Consider the following 16,346-nt stretch of genomic DNA (forward strand, 5'->3'; position numbering starts at 1 on the left):
AATTAGATCATGAAGGTGGAGCTCTCATGAAGTTAGTGTTCTTATAAGAGACACCCCAGAGAGCTTTCTCACCCTCTTCACTTTGTGAGGATAAAATGAGAAAAGGGCCATCTGCAGCTCAGAAGAGGGCTCTCACCAGAACTCAAGTGTGCTGGCACCCTGATCTTGACTTCCAGCTTCCAGAACTGTGAGAAATAAATTTCTATTGTTTATAAGGCACTGTGGTGGCTATGGTGTTCTGTTATAGCAGCCCAAACTGACAAAGACAGGCACTGTGCAGAGAGAGCCCAGAAACCTATGAGGTGTTTCCCCAAAACTTCAAGGCTGAGGGGTGAGCTTTACATACACAGATGAGATGACCAGAGACATGCCAGTCAGCAGCTGCTTTAGGGTTGGGAGCAGAACAGAGATGCTTGGGATCAGACAGTACCGGGGACATTGGAGTGCTGAACATTCCACTGTGGAGAGATCTTTTTAACACTTTGTATAACACTCCTGGAATCCAGCTGATACATCAGAAAGTCTGCACTCTAGCAGAAAGAACCATATCCTACAGTTAGGCCTGCACTAGACTCACGTTAACAAAGTCTACAACGAAGGCTGACAAAGTTTGGGAGAGACAGAGTTTGGAAGTTGGGACCTACCAAGGTAGATGGGCTTTAAGAACATCTTGGGCTTTCCACATATCTGCAATAGCAAAGTATATCACTAAGTCTGCACAAGTTTGAGGTAATGACCCCATAATTAAACTGCCTACTAAAATAAGAATCAATAGTCTTTAGAGAAAGATCATAGAATCCATGTTCTTATAGGGCATTATTAAATATGTAGTATTCAATAACAAAAAGCACTAGACATAGAAAGAAACAGGAAAATACAGTGTATAGTTATGAAAACATGTAGTTAGGAGAAGCAGAAATGGCACAGATGTTGGATATAACATATACAGACTTTAAGGCAGCTATTGTAAATATTTTCAAAGAAATAAAGATGTAGTCAAAGGGCATAGGAAAATAGAGCCCTAATGAGTAAACAAATAGAGAATCTCAGCAGTCATGTGAAAACTAATGAAAAAGACAACATGGAAATTTTAGAACTGAATAATATGTTAGCTGAAATGGAAGATTCGCTGGATGGTGGGAGTGTAGACTGGTGTGGCATTCTGGATAGCAACTTGGAATTATTTGGTCAAACTAAGAATATTCATACTCCTTGATGTAGTTTCTCTTCTGTTCATCACACCCTATATGGAAAATTTAAAAACTTAAGCACAAACTGGGGAAGATATTTGTAACACATGTAATATAGATGAAGAATTAGTATCCGGGATATATAAAGAACTCCTATAAATCAGTGAGAAAGAGAGAGACAGAGAGAGCAAAAAAGCAAGAGAGAGTGAGTGAGAGACCATCTAATAAAATAGCAAGAGAACTAGTAGGCAGTTCACGAAGAGAACATGGCAAGACTAATAAAACCATGAAAAAGTGCTGAATCTCAATAATAAGAAGAGATGCAAAGTAAATCCACAATGAGATACTTGGACTACATACACCCAAATATACAAACATTAAACACCTAAACAATACCAAATGTTGGTGAAGATGTGGGAAAATAAGAATTCTTATACACTCTCGGCAGGAACATAAATTGGTACAACTACTTTGGAAAACGGTGTGGCATCACTAATTAAAATCCCATGTGCAAAACCTAATACCGAGTCAATCCACTCCCACTGGAGCATGCATGCACTCTAGTAGACATGTATTAGAATGTTCATAACAACATGTGAATAATAGCTAAAAATGGAATCAGTGCAAGTGACCATCAATAGTTAAAAGAATAAATAAATAAATATTCATATATTGGAGTACTAGCCAACAATAGAAAACAACTTCTGCTATATAGTGTCAATATTGGGTGAGTCTCACAACATAATAGTAAATGACAGAAGCAAGTCACAGGAAAACACGAGTAGTGTTAATTTCACTGATAAAGCATCAATAACAGGAAACAAAAACGTCTAGTTTAGGAATGCATACTTGAATAGCAGAAGTACTTAGAAAGAGAAAGGAATTATTGTAACAAAAGTCAGGGTAGCAGTTACTTCCAGGGCAGGGAAGGCAATGCAATGGTTGGGGGCATTTCTAAGGTTCTAGTAATGTTTTATTTCTTAATCTAGGTATTAGTTGCACAATGATTTGCTTTATTGTTTAAGATGAACGTGTTTTATACATTTCTGTATGTGTAATATATTTCACACTAAAAATGATTTTTAAAATGACTGGATTGGACCAATCTCTTAGGTTCTTTTAATCTTTGATGGTTTATGGCCCAAGCCCTTCCCAACTGGATTTATTGTTGGCCCTGCATTGACGGTTCAATTTAAGCATACACAGTGGATTAGGGAACCTTGAAGAGAGAGGGGGATGCACTAATAGAATCATAGAGTAGGAGTCTAGGAGGAGGAACATGATCTGATTCAAGCCCCAATTGTCAGGGACGCAATTGGGGTTTTACATGAAAGGTCCTGAGTTCCAGTGCTGGTTCTCTCTTCAACTTGGGCAAGCCTCTTCTATGATCCTCAATTTCCTCATGCTGGCTTTGTAAACTGTACTGTGAAATTCAAATAGAAAACCAACATTAAAAAAAAAAAAAAAAGAAAACCAACATTAATCATTATTCTTTTACAGTTGTGGAAACTGAGGCCTCACTGGGACTCCAGTAGCCCAAGGTGTAATCGCCACGTTGGAACTCAGGGCTCCTGAGTCCAGCTCCCTGACCTCGGCACTGTCCCACTACACAAACCCCAGGCTATTCTCGCCTTTGTCCAGCTGTGCACCCATCTTTTGATGTCACAGAACAGCCCCGCCCCACCCCATCCCACTCCTTCGGAAGCCACGCCTCCTCGCGTGGCCCCGCCTCAGGCGTTCTCCGAGCCCCGCCCCCAGCCGCTCGCCGAGGAGTGGCGGCTCCCGCGCGTCCCCGTCCGGCCTCTCTTCCGGCCCCGCCCCCTTGGCTGCCATGACAACGAGTCCACGCCCCGCGCACAGCTTCTGCTCCGGCGGGACCCAGGCTGGACCGCGGGCCCCGGCCTGGGGGCCACAGCTGCCACCGCCGCCACCTCGTCTCCTCCCCGTCCCCGCCCCGCCCCGCGTCTCCTCGCCTCACTCGGGCCCGCGGCCGGGGTCCGTCCCCGCCGCCCCACCCCGCGCGGATGCCGAAGGTGAAGGCGCTGCAATGCGCTCTGGCGCTGGAGATCCGCTCCGTGAGTACCGGTCGCCCCCACAACCCCCGTCGCCTGGGTGTCACCGAGTCTCCGGCGTTTACTCGGGGACGCTTCCCTCGTTCATCTCCTTGAAGCCCGAGTCACCTCAAAAGCTACGTTAGCCTCTGAATCATCCCTCGGGAGCCTCGACCCGTGGCCCCTGGGTCTCCTCTCCCTCGGCAAAATCCTGAACGCCCTCCCACTCCAGCCACGCAGAGCTCTGACCGTCCCCACCCCCACCTCCGTTTTCCTCGCTGTATCCCAGCTTCCAGTTGGGGTTCCTTCAGATCATTTACAAACCACTTCCTCTTCCAAAGGCCTCCTCGCCCTGCCCCTAACTTTCCAGTGAATCGGGTGGTAGGCTTCTCTTTACATTCCTCTTCTCTTAGAAAGAGTATTACTGGCCCCCTCTCTCCCCAGTCTCCAAGGGGGTACGTTTCCTCTCAAATCACGGCAGGCAGGTTCTTTCGGTCAAATTTCAAGTTTCTGATTCGTGAAGGGGCCTTTACTCTCAGTCTTCAGTGTGGAATCCTCACACCCAGCAACCAAACTGTGTCAGCACTGCACGAAGCACCCTGCCTTGTCCTCCAGGGCCAACCCCTCAGAAATCATTTCAGGACCCTCCTGGCTGTGAGAGGGATCCCTTATCCCTTATCCTTCCTGTCACGCCAAGAAACGCAACAGCTTTTACAGAGAAACTGCTCACTCTGTGAACTTGCTGGAGAGGAGCAGCAACCCCACCCCCAGTCACTCTCCAGATTGGCTCGAGAGGATCCTGTCCCCCAACCTGCTCTGGAAATCCAGCTGAGGCATTGAACCCCCTTGTGCTTCCTCAGGGGAAGGGGCTTGGATCTCTCCATGGTATGAGAAAACTCCATCCCTTTTAATCATCCCGGAAGACCCTTCCGCAGGTTTTAAAACTACTTCCTCTTCATTCTTTACAGAGTCCTCTCGTTTTCGTCTTCAGATGAAAGCTCCAGCTTGTCTCTTTTAGAGGAAATCCCAGAGATCCTTTCCATACCCCCATTTTAGACCTGCAAGCAGCTTGGAACCAAAATTCCCCACTCAGCCCCCTTTCTCTCCTTCCACCCCTCCTAAGCTCTCTTATGTCTCAACTCTGATCTCCCAGCAACACTGGGGGCAGGTATGTGTATGTGAGTGTCTTTAAATATCCAACACCAGGCCTCTGAGTGCTGCCCAGAGAAGCCCTCCCCACTTGCTTCCTGCACACCCTGCACACCCTGCCTGCAGGCCTCTCTCTGGACTTAACCCACCCTTGGCCACCCCTGCTCTCCTGGCTGTCCTTCCTCGAATTAGAATGAGGCCTCTGCAACACTGTCGCTGAAACTCCAAGTCACAAGACTCTTCTAGGTCTTTTGTTAGGTCTTAAAGAAGGCAAGCCTGGGTAGGGCAAAGTGTGAGGCAGAGGGTGGAGGGAAAGAAAGTTTCTGGCACTCTTGGTTTATCTAAGCCTGCAGAGATTTTACTTTGCTGTGTGGGAAGCCACAGCCCTAGCTTCAGATGTTTTCATCCCACAGCTGCCAAAGTCGAGCAACTTTTTTGTAAAGTAAGATTCCTTTAGCAAAAGAATATAAGAAGGGTCCCAGCTTCCTAAACCGCTCGCTCGGCCGTGCAGCCTCACCAGACTTTGTTACTGGCTGCTGCTTCCTCTGCTGCTAACCAATGGGGTGTAGATGCCCAGCAAGTACAGTTGCCCCACCGACTGGCTGCTGCTCCCCTTCCTTTGCCAGTACCCATCTTTAGGAGGAAGTACTTTGTTGTGACTGATTACTGCCTGAAGGAGTTGCAGAAATATATTTAATTTCAGTACCCTTTCTTTCTTGGTATTGGTTGTACTGCAGGAGGTGAATGACTGTGTAACGGACCTTGTGTTCATTGAGGCTAAAGAAATTAGGCAGGTGGAAACATCCCTATGTAACTTTTTTCATCAAACACTTGAGTCACAGAATTTTACAGTTCCAAAGATCCCAGATATCATTCGATTTATTCCTTTGTACAGGTGAAGCTTAGCATGGCTAGTTATTTGTTTACAGTTGCACAACTATTTAGGGCAGATCTGCAACAAGATGCTAATTTTTCTGACCAGCAAAAAGCTGTTAAATAGCTCTGATGCTCAGAAGGAGCAAAAATGATCATTAGCAACCATTCAAGTTAAGCTTGATTAATTTGGCTTTGATTGAATAGATGAATTCTATGACCAGAGATATTTTTAACATCTTTTACATTTTAATTTCTTCTTTTCAACTTAATTTTTTATGTTTACATGGTATAAAAGTCAAGACCCATAAAACGATATACTCAGAGCAGTTTCACATCCAGCCCTGTCTCCTCAAACCTACTTCCCATCCATACTCATCTGCTGTAGGTAATCATTTTTACTGGTTTCAGATTTATTCTTCTAGTATCTCCTTTTATAATATAACCAAACAGATACACATACATATACACATACACACATACCATTCCCCTCACATATATTTTTTTCTTTGGTTCTTAATATAGTAGGTAGCATATTACATAAACTATTCTGCACATTTGCTTTTTTTTCCTTCACGTAATATATCTCAGAGATCACTCTGTTATCTATAAAAGTTGTCATCTTTACTTTCCAGCTTTTTATTGACATTTTTCAAGGATACAGGGTAGTTGAAAGAATAGTACAATGAAAACCTATGCCACGACCTATGAACATTAATTTGATTTATCTGTACGTATGTGTGTGTATGTATAAAATAAATGTGGCTCTTTTGCTGAAAATTTGGAAGTAAATTGTTGGTATCATGGTACGCCACTCCTAATCACTTCAACATCTTCTAAAAACAAGGACGTTGTTCTACATAACCACCATGCTATTATCTATCACACCTAAAACAATGAGTGACAATTTCTTAATATCTAGCCCATATTCAAGTCTTCCCAGTTGTCCCAAAAATAACTTGCATAGTTAATTTTTAAAAACGGGCATCCAATCAAGGTTTACATGTTACATTTGGTTGTTAGGTCTTTTAAGTCCATTTTAGTATAGAACTGTTCTACTTTTTCATTCCCCGTGATCTTTCCTTTCTTCCCCTCTAGTGGATTTAGATAAATGTATACACTCATGTAATCATACTTGGGTCAAGATTTAGAATACTTCTATCAAGCCATGAAATTCCCTTGTTCCTGTCAAGCCCCCTGCAGAGGGAACTACTATTCTGATTTCTGTTACTATAGATGAGTTTGCCAGTAGTACGTGAACTTCATATTAAATGGAGCCATATAGTTTGTAAATTTTGTGTCTGGCTTCTTTTGCTCAGCATATTTTTGAGATTCATCCATGTGACTGTGTGTATCAGCAGTTTGTTCCTTTATATTGAGGAGTTGTATTCTATTGTATGTGTATACTGCCAACATTTTTTAGCCATTCTTTTTACTGATGATTATTTGGATTGTTACCAGGTGGTGATTGTCATGGATAAATCTATGAACATTCATTCTTGTAAAAATCTTTCTGTGCACATTACCTTTTGAAGAGCCCATACTCAGATATTGAATATCCCATGTTGCGTTATTGTCTGAATTGTTTCCTTTTGTGATGACATTTAATTTGTTCCCAGATCCTATAAACTGGAAACTAGATGTTTTATCTTTCCTTGTCTTTTGAAAGTGTGAAACTACATTCTCCTCTTCCGCCACCCCCTCCACAAGTGTTTTTTTTGCTGCAGTCTTGTATTAGTAGCAACCTCATGTTTAATACGGTGGTAATATGAGAGCAAGAACATAGTAAACATGAAAGGTTTTGGTGTATAACACATTTTATGTTGCTCCACAGAGCCGTATGACTAGAGAGAAAATATATTGCTGGAAAGAAAGTGTGACTTTTCTCAATGAATTTTTGGAGAATGGTATAATAGGCCAAGTAACTTGTTTTTAAAGAACAGCAAAATAATTATATTTCCCACCAGTTACATTTTTAATAGTTGAAACATCCTTTCTATGATATAGGAAGTATTTGTGCTGCTGCTTCTGTCTACCTTCTTTTTGTTATTTAGTAGTTCAATTTTCATGAGATTATTTGGGAGAAGGGAAGAAATGGGACAGTGAAAAATAAAGCCCAATGCCTGGGCAGTGAAACCAGCCAGTTTGCTTTACGTGAATAGTGTCAGTTTGGGGTTAGTTCATATATTATATATAATATATATATCTATATTATATTATATATTACATATATATTTCTTCTCTGTATTCTCTTCACCTCTTTACCGCACTCAAATTATAGAGAACATTGGGGCAAACAGATCTGGGTCCTTCCTTCTCAATCGCTACTTACCTAAACATTTGTGATCCTCATCTAAGTTTCTGTGGAGTGGTGTCTCACAATTGTGCTACAGTTGGTGGGAAATTTCCCTGGAATATAGACTTTTAAAAACTTTAAGTAAGAAATACTTCAAACTTACAGGAAAAATAAAACTGAATACTATGATTCCACCCTCTCCACACCCTGATTTAACAAATGCTACATTTTACATGTTTGCTGCAGATTTCATTTTTAAGAAATAAAATGTTACAGATATAGTTAAGGCCCCCTTTGTATATCTTTCTGACTCCTGTTTTTCTCCTTCCCTTCCTAAAGGTAACGTAATCAATATCCTGAAGTTGGAGCGTATTCTTTTCATTCTGGTTTTGTACTTTTACTATATATTTGTGTATGTCTATGTGCTACTTATACTATTGTTTTGTTTTAAAACTTGACACAAATGGTATTTTACTATGTATCCTGCATACCTGTTTTTTCCAGTTGACTTTTTAAAATTTGTCAGTGTTGATTCTTTCAGATCAAGTTCATTTCCTTTATTGCTATATAATACTGCTTATTTTTATGATGGTGATTAATTTTTATTCCTTTATTAATAGACTTTTTAAAATTTTATTATTGGGCACCTGGGTAGCTCAGTTGATAAAGCATCTGACTTCGGCTCAGGTGATGATCTTGTAGTTCATGGGTTCAAGCCCCCCATTGGGCTCTGTGTTGACAGCTTGGAGCCTGGAGCCTGCTTTGGATTCTGTGTCTCCCTCTCTCTCTCTGTCCCTCCCCATTTCACATTCTGTCTCTCTCTCTCTCTCTCAAAAATAAGTAAACATTAAAAAATTTTTAAGTAAATGAATAAATAACTTTTATTATTAATTAGTTAATTTAATGTTTATTCATTTTTGATAATTTCAGCAATAGAATTTAATGATTCATCACTTACATATAACACCCAGTGCTCATCACAACAAGTGCCCTCCTTAATTTAGCCCCCTCACCCATTTACCCCTTCCCCACACCCAACAACCACCGCCCCCAACAACCCTCAGTTTGTTCTCTGTATTTAAGAGTCTTTTATTGTCTCCCCTCTGTTTTTTTTAAATTTTATTATTTTTGCTTCCCTTCCTTATTTTCATCTGGTTTGTATCTAAATTCCACATATGAGTGAAATCATATGATAATTTGTCTTTCTCTGACTGACTCTGACTTAATTAGCTTAGCATAATACATGCTAGTGCTAGTTCCAGCCATGTAGTTGCAAATGGCAAGATTTCATTCTTTTTGATCACTGAGTAATATTCCATTGTGTGTGTGTGTGTGTGTGTGTGTGTGTGTGTGTGATATATCACATTTTCTTTATCCATTCATCAGTCGATGGACATTTGGGCTCTTTCCATACTTTGGCTATTGTCGATAGTGCTGCTATAAACATTGGGGTGCATGTGCCCCTTTGAAACCATATCCTTTGGATAAATACCTAGTAGTGCAATTGCTGGGTTATAGGATAGTTCTATTTTTAATTTTTTGAGGAACCTCCATACTGTTTTCCAGAGTAATTGCACCAATTTGCATTCCCACCAGTAGTGCAAAAGGGTTCCTCTTTCTCAGCATCCTTGCCAATATCTGTTGTTGCCTGAGGTGTTAATTTTAGCCATTGTGAAAGGTGTGAGGTGGTATCTCATTGTGATTTTGATTTGTATTTCCCTGGTGATGAGTGATGTTGAGCATCTTTTCATGTGTCTGTTAGCCACCTGGATGTCTTTTGTGGAAAAGTGTCTATTCATGTCTTTTACCCATTCCTTCATTGGATTATTTGTTTTTTGGGTGTTGAGTTTGATAAGTTCTTTACAGATTTTGGATACTAACCCTTTATCTGATATGTCATTTGCAAAGATCTTTTCCCAATATGTTGGTTGCCTTTTAGTTTTGCTGATTGTTTCCTTCACTGTGCAGAAGCTTTTTATCTTGATGAGATCCCAATAGTTTATTTTTGCTTTTGTTTCCCTGGCCTCTGGAGACATGTCAAGTAAGAAGTTGCTGCGGCTGAGGTCAGAGAGATTGTTGCCTGTTTTCTCCTCTAGGATTTTGATGACTTCCTGTCTTACATTTAGGTCTTCCATCCATTTTGAGTTTATTTTTGTGTATGGTGTAAGAAAGTGGTCCAGGTTCATTCTTCTGTGTGTCGCCGTCCAGTTTTCCCAACATCATTTGCTGAAGAGACTGTCTTTTTTCCATCTACTATTATTTTTAAATTTTTTTTAATGTTTATTTATTTTTGAAGGAGAGAGAGACAGAGTGTGAGTGGGGGAGGGGCAGAGAGGAAGAGGGAGACACAGAATCCTTAGCAGGCTCCAGACTCTGAGCTGTCAGCACAGAACCCGATGCAGGGCTCGAACTCACAAACCGCGAGATCATGACCTGAGTGGAAGTTGGACGCCCAACTGACTGAGCCACCCAAGCGCCCCCTCCGTCTATTATTGATAGACTTTTAAATGCCAGTGGAATTTGTTGGGCTACCTTTGTTTGCCTTAGTAGTTGGGGGGTCCTGTTGGTGTTCATTGTCTAGTATTCTGCATGACTTGAATGTCCTATTGAATATGTAGATGAAAACCTGTATATAATTATTGGAAGTTAAGAATCTAACTTTGTTTTACGTACAAACACAAAATCTTTTTTCTTTTTTTTTTTGAAAGGTGGTAAAATACAGTGAATTTTCCAGGAATACAATTGTAGTGTAAATTGAGGAGAATATACTTTGTTTTGTTTGGAACTCTGTGAAGAGTTTACTTTTTTTGGAAAATCAAGGCACCAACGGCAGCACTGCTTGTGTTTGAGTTGCCAACATGGGCGCCTATCATTCTGCTTTTGAAACTATCCGTATTATGTAGACTCAGTGTATAGGTGTAAATATTATATTTTCTAGCTTAGTCCTGCCTGAGCATTGACATGTAGAAATAGATATTTTATTATAAATTATTTTTCTATACATATAATTTTTTTTTCAGTTAGGGCATTGGTTTATTTTTTTAGTCACACGTATAGGTAAATTGCACAGTGTTGCACAGGAGGGTTTTGAATCTTTAAAAAATTTTTTCTTAATGTTTATTTATTTTTGACTGAGAGAGAGACAGAGCATGAGCAGAGGAGGGGCTGAGAGAGAAGGAGACACAGATTCTGAAGCAGGCTCCAGGCTCCGAGCTGTCAGCACAGAGCCAGACATGGGGCTTGAACTCACGAACTGTGAGATCATGACCTGAGCCGAAGTCAGACGCCCAACTGACTGAGCCCCCCAGACGCCCCAGGAGGGTTTTGAATCTCATAGATACAGGCCCAGTGCTCTAGGCACTAGATTTAGAAATGGAACTATGGGGGCTCAGGAAATTGTGTTAGTTTCATAGGGTGCTATAACACATGTCCACAAACTTGGTGTCTTAAGACAAGTTTGTCTTCACATTGCTCACATTTCTGGAGGGCAGAAGTCCAAAATAAAATTATCAGCAGGGCCCAGTACTCCTTCAGAAGGATCTGGAAGTGGAGGTGGGGTTGGGGGAAGGTTGTTCTTCCAGTTTCTGATGGCTCTAGGCATTTCTTGGATTACTAATGTATAACTCCAACCTCCAATCCCAGCGTTTTCATTTTCTGTGAATAGCCAGTTTATATCCTTTGCCCTTAGCAATCCCAGAGGTTTTTTTCTTTTTTTTCCATCTTGTTGAATATATCTTGGATAGTAGCCTATTGGTTATATGTAATGTAAATTTCAAAGATCTTCTAGTTGAACTTTTTTACTTTGTTTTTCCTGTCTTTAGCAGACAGCTTTTTCTTTTCTTTTCTCTTTTCTTTTCTTTTCTTTTCTTTTCTTTCTTTCTTTGTCACTGGTAAACAAAGAATGCTATTGATTTTTTTAAGTTAACTGTTTATGGAACTCTATGTTCAGCAAGTGCACAAATCCTATGTGTGTAATTACCACCTGGATCAATAATTAGAATATCATCAGCACCCCAGATTGTGCCCTTGTGCTCCATCCCTCTCAGTCATTCCTCCTGTCACCTCCTCTCCCAAAGATAATCACTATCATGACTTCTATCACAATATATAGTAAACTCTTGGTTTGCGAGCATAATTTGTTCTGGAAACATGCTTGTAATCCAAAGCACTTGTATATCAAAGCGAATTTCCCCATAAGAAATAATGGAAACTTAGATGATTCGTTCCACAACCCAAAAATATTCATATAGAAATGATTACAATGCTGTAATATAATACAAAATAATAAAGAAAATACAAAATATAAAGAAAAATAAAGAAATTAACCTGTAGTTACCTTTGAAAACCTTCATGGCTGGTGTGAGGGAGACGAGAGAGGAGGGTCATTCTGTAAGATGACTTTCACTATCACTAATGGAGTCACTGCTATCTGTTGGCTTAATGAGATCTTTTCCTGCCGTTGTATATGGGGGGACCATTGTATATGCTTGCATGAATGTTAACTACAGTACAGCATTAATAAACTCTTGTCATATACCATATTTAATGAAACTGGCAATAAGGCAGCAGAGGAAAGGGTCTATATCTGCAAGCAGCCTGACCTAGAATGAAGCAAAGCATTCCTCACCTTACTCTTATATGGAAATGCAAAGGACTGTCCATAGGTACTTTGAAGTGACAAATAATACACTAGTGCCAGTTGTGGGCATCTTCCAGTGTTCTGAAAAATCACTGATTTCTGCCCAACACTGTAGCCTGAGACTGAGCATTTGAGCATGGGAGATGATCACCCATAATCCCGTAATGAGAGAGACTGAGAGAGAGAGAGAGATGAACCATTGGCCCAGTTGTGATCATGTGACATTCAACATCATGTACTACTTGTATTGTAAATAAAAACATGGCTCGTTTGTCAACTTAGAGTTTATTATACATGTTTGCTCATCTTGAAGAACACTTGTAGAGCAAGTTACTCTTAATCCAAGGTTTTACTGTAATTTGAATGTTTGAAATCTTTCTCTCTCTCCACGGTATGAACTTTTTCAGTGGACATTCCTCACACATACTTTGTTAAATTTATACCTAAGTACTACATACTTAAGGTTTTAATGTTATTGTAAATGCTGTTTTTTTAATTTATTTTTAATATTTTAAATATACTTTATTATCAAATTGTAAATGCTATTTTAAAAAATTTCATTTTGTAAGTGTTGCTGGTACAGAGAAATAACGTTGATTTTTGCATATTGAACTTCTATCCTGTGACATCAGATTCCTTCATTATTTCTAGTAGTTTATTTGTAGATTGTAGACTACAGTTAGGTGGTCTACAAATACTGTTTCACTTTTTACTTTTCAATCCGTGTACCTTTTATTTCTTTTCTTTTTTTAATTTTTATTTTTTAATTATTATTATTTTTTTAACATTTATTCATCTTTGAGAGACAGAGAGAGAGAGACAGAGCATGAGCAAGGAAGGGGTAGAGAGAGGGAGACACAGAATCGGAAGCAGGCTCCAGGCTCTGAGCTGTCAGCACAGAGCCTGGTGTGGGGCTCGAACTCACGAACTGTGAGTTCATGATCTGAGCCGAAGTCAGACACCCAGCTGCCCCTTATTTCTTTTATTTTAAAATTTCTTTTTCTTGTCTTTTTGCACTGGCCAGGACCTATTTATTGTACACTGTTAAATAGAAGTGTTGAGCATGGACATACTAACCTTTTTGCTGATATTGGGGAAGCATTCAGTTTTTCAACATTATATGTGGCATCAAATTCAGGCTTTTTCATATTCTTTATCAGTTGAAGAAATTTCCTTCAGTTCTTAGTTTGCTAGAGCTTTCATCATAAATGGGGCTTAATTGTGTCAAATGCTTTTTCTGCAAAAGAAGAACTGAAGGAAATTTCAAGATTAAAGCTATAATACACTTTTTAGAAGTGATTTAATTATATCTAACACATTTTTATATGTTTGTCTTTTCATTTTCATGCAGTTCAAAGTATTTTTTAATTTGTCTTATAATTTCTTCTCTGACTCATAGAAGTGATTTAGGAATATATTGTTTGATTTCCAAATATTCAGATTTTTTCCAGATATTTTTCCTCTTATTTATTTCCAGTTTAATGGGGTTACAGAAAATAATCTGTGTGATTTCATTTTATGTTTATTGAGATTTATATGGCTCACAATATCCTCTTTCTTGATGAATGTTTTCATGTGCACTTGGAAAAAAATGTGTATCCTTCTGCTGTTGGCTGGAATATTAAGTAAACGTCACTAGGTCAAATTACTTGAATGTTATTCACATTTTCTATACCTTTAATGATCTTTTTTTTAACTAAAAAATTTTTTTTGACGTTTTATTTTATTTTTTGAGAGACAGAGAGAGATAGAGCACTAGCAGGGGAGGGGCAGAGAGAGAGGGAGACGAAGCAGGCTTCAGGCTCTGAGCTGTCAGTGCAGAGCGTGATGCGAGGCTTGTACCCATGAATGCAAGATCATGACCTGAGCCGAAGTCGGATGCTCAACCGACTGAGCTGGTTAGGCACCCCTAATGATCTTTTCAAAAACTTTTTAAAATGTTTATTTTTGAGAGATAGCATGTTTGGGGAGTGGGGTGTGGAGGGAGAGAGAGAGACCAGGTATCCAAAACAGAGTCTGTGCTGTCATCCCAGAGCCCCATGTGGGGCTCAGACTCTTGAGGTCATGACCTGAGCTGATGTCAAACACTTAACTGCCTGAACCACCCAGCCGCCCCTTTAATGATTTTTTTGACTGCTTATTTTATCAGTTACTGAGAGTAAGGTATTGAAATTCAGTTATATACTGTACTTTTTACTTCCTTTACTTTAATACTGTATTATTAATTGCTTACACATTTAATTTTGTTATATCTTCTTGATAAATCAAATTTTTTAATCAGTATGTAATGTTTCACTTTAACCTTGGTAATCTTTCTCTTTTTCTGAAGTCTATTTTATGTCACATTAAGGCTGTTACTGGGGCACCTGGATGGCTCATTCAGTGAAGCATCACGATCTCATGGTTTGTGAGTTCAAGCCCTGCCTGGGGCTCTGTGCCTATAGCACAGGGCTTGTTTGGGATTCTGTCTCCCTTTCTCTCTGCCCCTCTCCCACTTGCTCTCTATATCTGTCCCGAAATGAATACAATTTTTAAAAAAAGACTATCACTCCAGCTTTATTATGACTAGTGAAAGCATGGTATACCTTTTTATATCATTTCGCTTTTATCATGAATCTTTAAATAAAAAAAAAATAAGATGTAATCCACATATATAAAATGCACCCATTTAAAGTGTAAAATCACAGATGCCTGGATGACTCAGTCGGTTGAATATCCGACTCTTGATTTTGGCTCAGGTCACGATCCCAGAGTTGTGGGATCGAGCCCCATGCCAATAGAGCTCTACGCTCAGTGTGGAGACTTCTTAAGATTCTCTCTCTGTATCCCTCTCCCTTCTTCCCCACTTGTGCTCACCCTCTTTCTCAAATAAAAAGTAAAAAAATAAAGTGTAAATTCAGTGAATTTTAACATATTCACAAAGTTGTAAAACAATCACCACTAATTGCAGAGCATTTTCAGCACCCTATAAAGAAATCCCATACTTGTGAGCTGTCATTCCTCATTCTCCCTCTTCCTTGAGGCCCTGGATACCACTAGTTGATTTTCTGACATTTATATAAATGGAATCAATCATACAATATGTGGCCTTTTGTGTCTGGCTTCTTAGCGTGTTTGTAAGGTTCATTCATGTAGCATCTGTCAGTACTTTATTTTTATGGTCAGATAATATTCTGTTGTATGGGTATACTACATTTTGCTAATCCATTCTTAAGTTGATGGACATTTGGATTGTATCTATTTTGTGGCTATTGTGTATCTATCTATGTGGCTATTGTGAATAATGCTGCTATACTCTTGTATGTGTTTTGGGGTTGCCATATGTTTTCAGCACTCCTGGATGTATACCTAGGAATTGCTGAATCTTATACTAACTCTGTTTAGTTTTTTTCATAAACTGCTGGACTTTTTTCCACAGTGGCTGTGCCTTCAATACATTTCCGTCAGCAAAGTGTAAGGGTTCCAATTTTTTTGTCGTGCTCCCCAACACTTGTTTTTGCCTTATATTTTTGATTGTAGTCATCATAGCAGATACGAAGAGGTATCTCATTATGGTTTTGATTTATATTTCCCTAATAGCTAATGATGTTGAACATTTTTCATGAGTTTGTTGGCCATTTGTTTATCTTCTTTGGAGAGATGGCTGTCTTTTTTGTTTCATGTATTTTGGAGCTCTGTTAAGTGTACGTATGTTTGTAATTGTTATGTCTTCTTGAAATATGTCTTATATGTATTTTTAATTGTTATGTCATTATAAAACGTCCTTTTGTTTCTAGAATCGATTTTTGTTTTAATGTCTATTTTGTCTGATATTAGCATAACCACTGCTGCTCTTCTCTGATTGCTGCTTAATTTTTTCCATTCTTTTACTATCAACTCATTTGTTTCTTTGAATCTAAAGTGTGACTCCTGTAGGGGCACCTACAAGAGTGCCCTTGGGTAGCTCAGTTGCTTGAATGTCTGACTCTTGATTTCAACTCAGGTCATGACTCAGGGTCATGGGATTGAACCCCATGTTGGGCTGTGCACTGAGCTTGGAGCCTGCTTACGATTTTCTTTCTCCCTCTCTGTCTGCACCTCCCCTGTTCATTCCCTCTCCCTCTCTCTCTCTCAAGTAAAATTAAAAATAAAATATTTAAAGTGTGTCT

The 16,346-nt window shown here is 39.5% G+C and overlaps 1 protein-coding gene across 1 annotated transcript in view; it reads left to right on the top strand.

Moving 5' to 3' along the window:
• The first annotated feature begins 2,849 nt into the window (after positions 1 to 2,849).
• The window catches only part of SPATA6 (spermatogenesis associated 6), a 148,140-nt gene continuing 134,643 nt past the window's right edge, over positions 2,850 to 16,346 (top strand). The window contains 4 exon segments of the mRNA XM_060624031.2: positions 2,850 to 2,876; positions 2,879 to 3,008; positions 3,011 to 3,126; positions 3,128 to 3,265. Of these exon segments, the coding sequence (XP_060480014.2) occupies positions 2,850 to 2,876; positions 2,879 to 3,008; positions 3,011 to 3,126; positions 3,128 to 3,265 (411 nt within the window).

This window comes from Panthera onca, chromosome C1 (assembly GCF_046562875.1).
Source record: "Panthera onca isolate mPanOnc1 chromosome C1, mPanOnc1 haplotype 2, whole genome shotgun sequence".
Lineage (NCBI taxonomy): Eukaryota > Metazoa > Chordata > Mammalia > Carnivora > Felidae > Panthera > Panthera onca.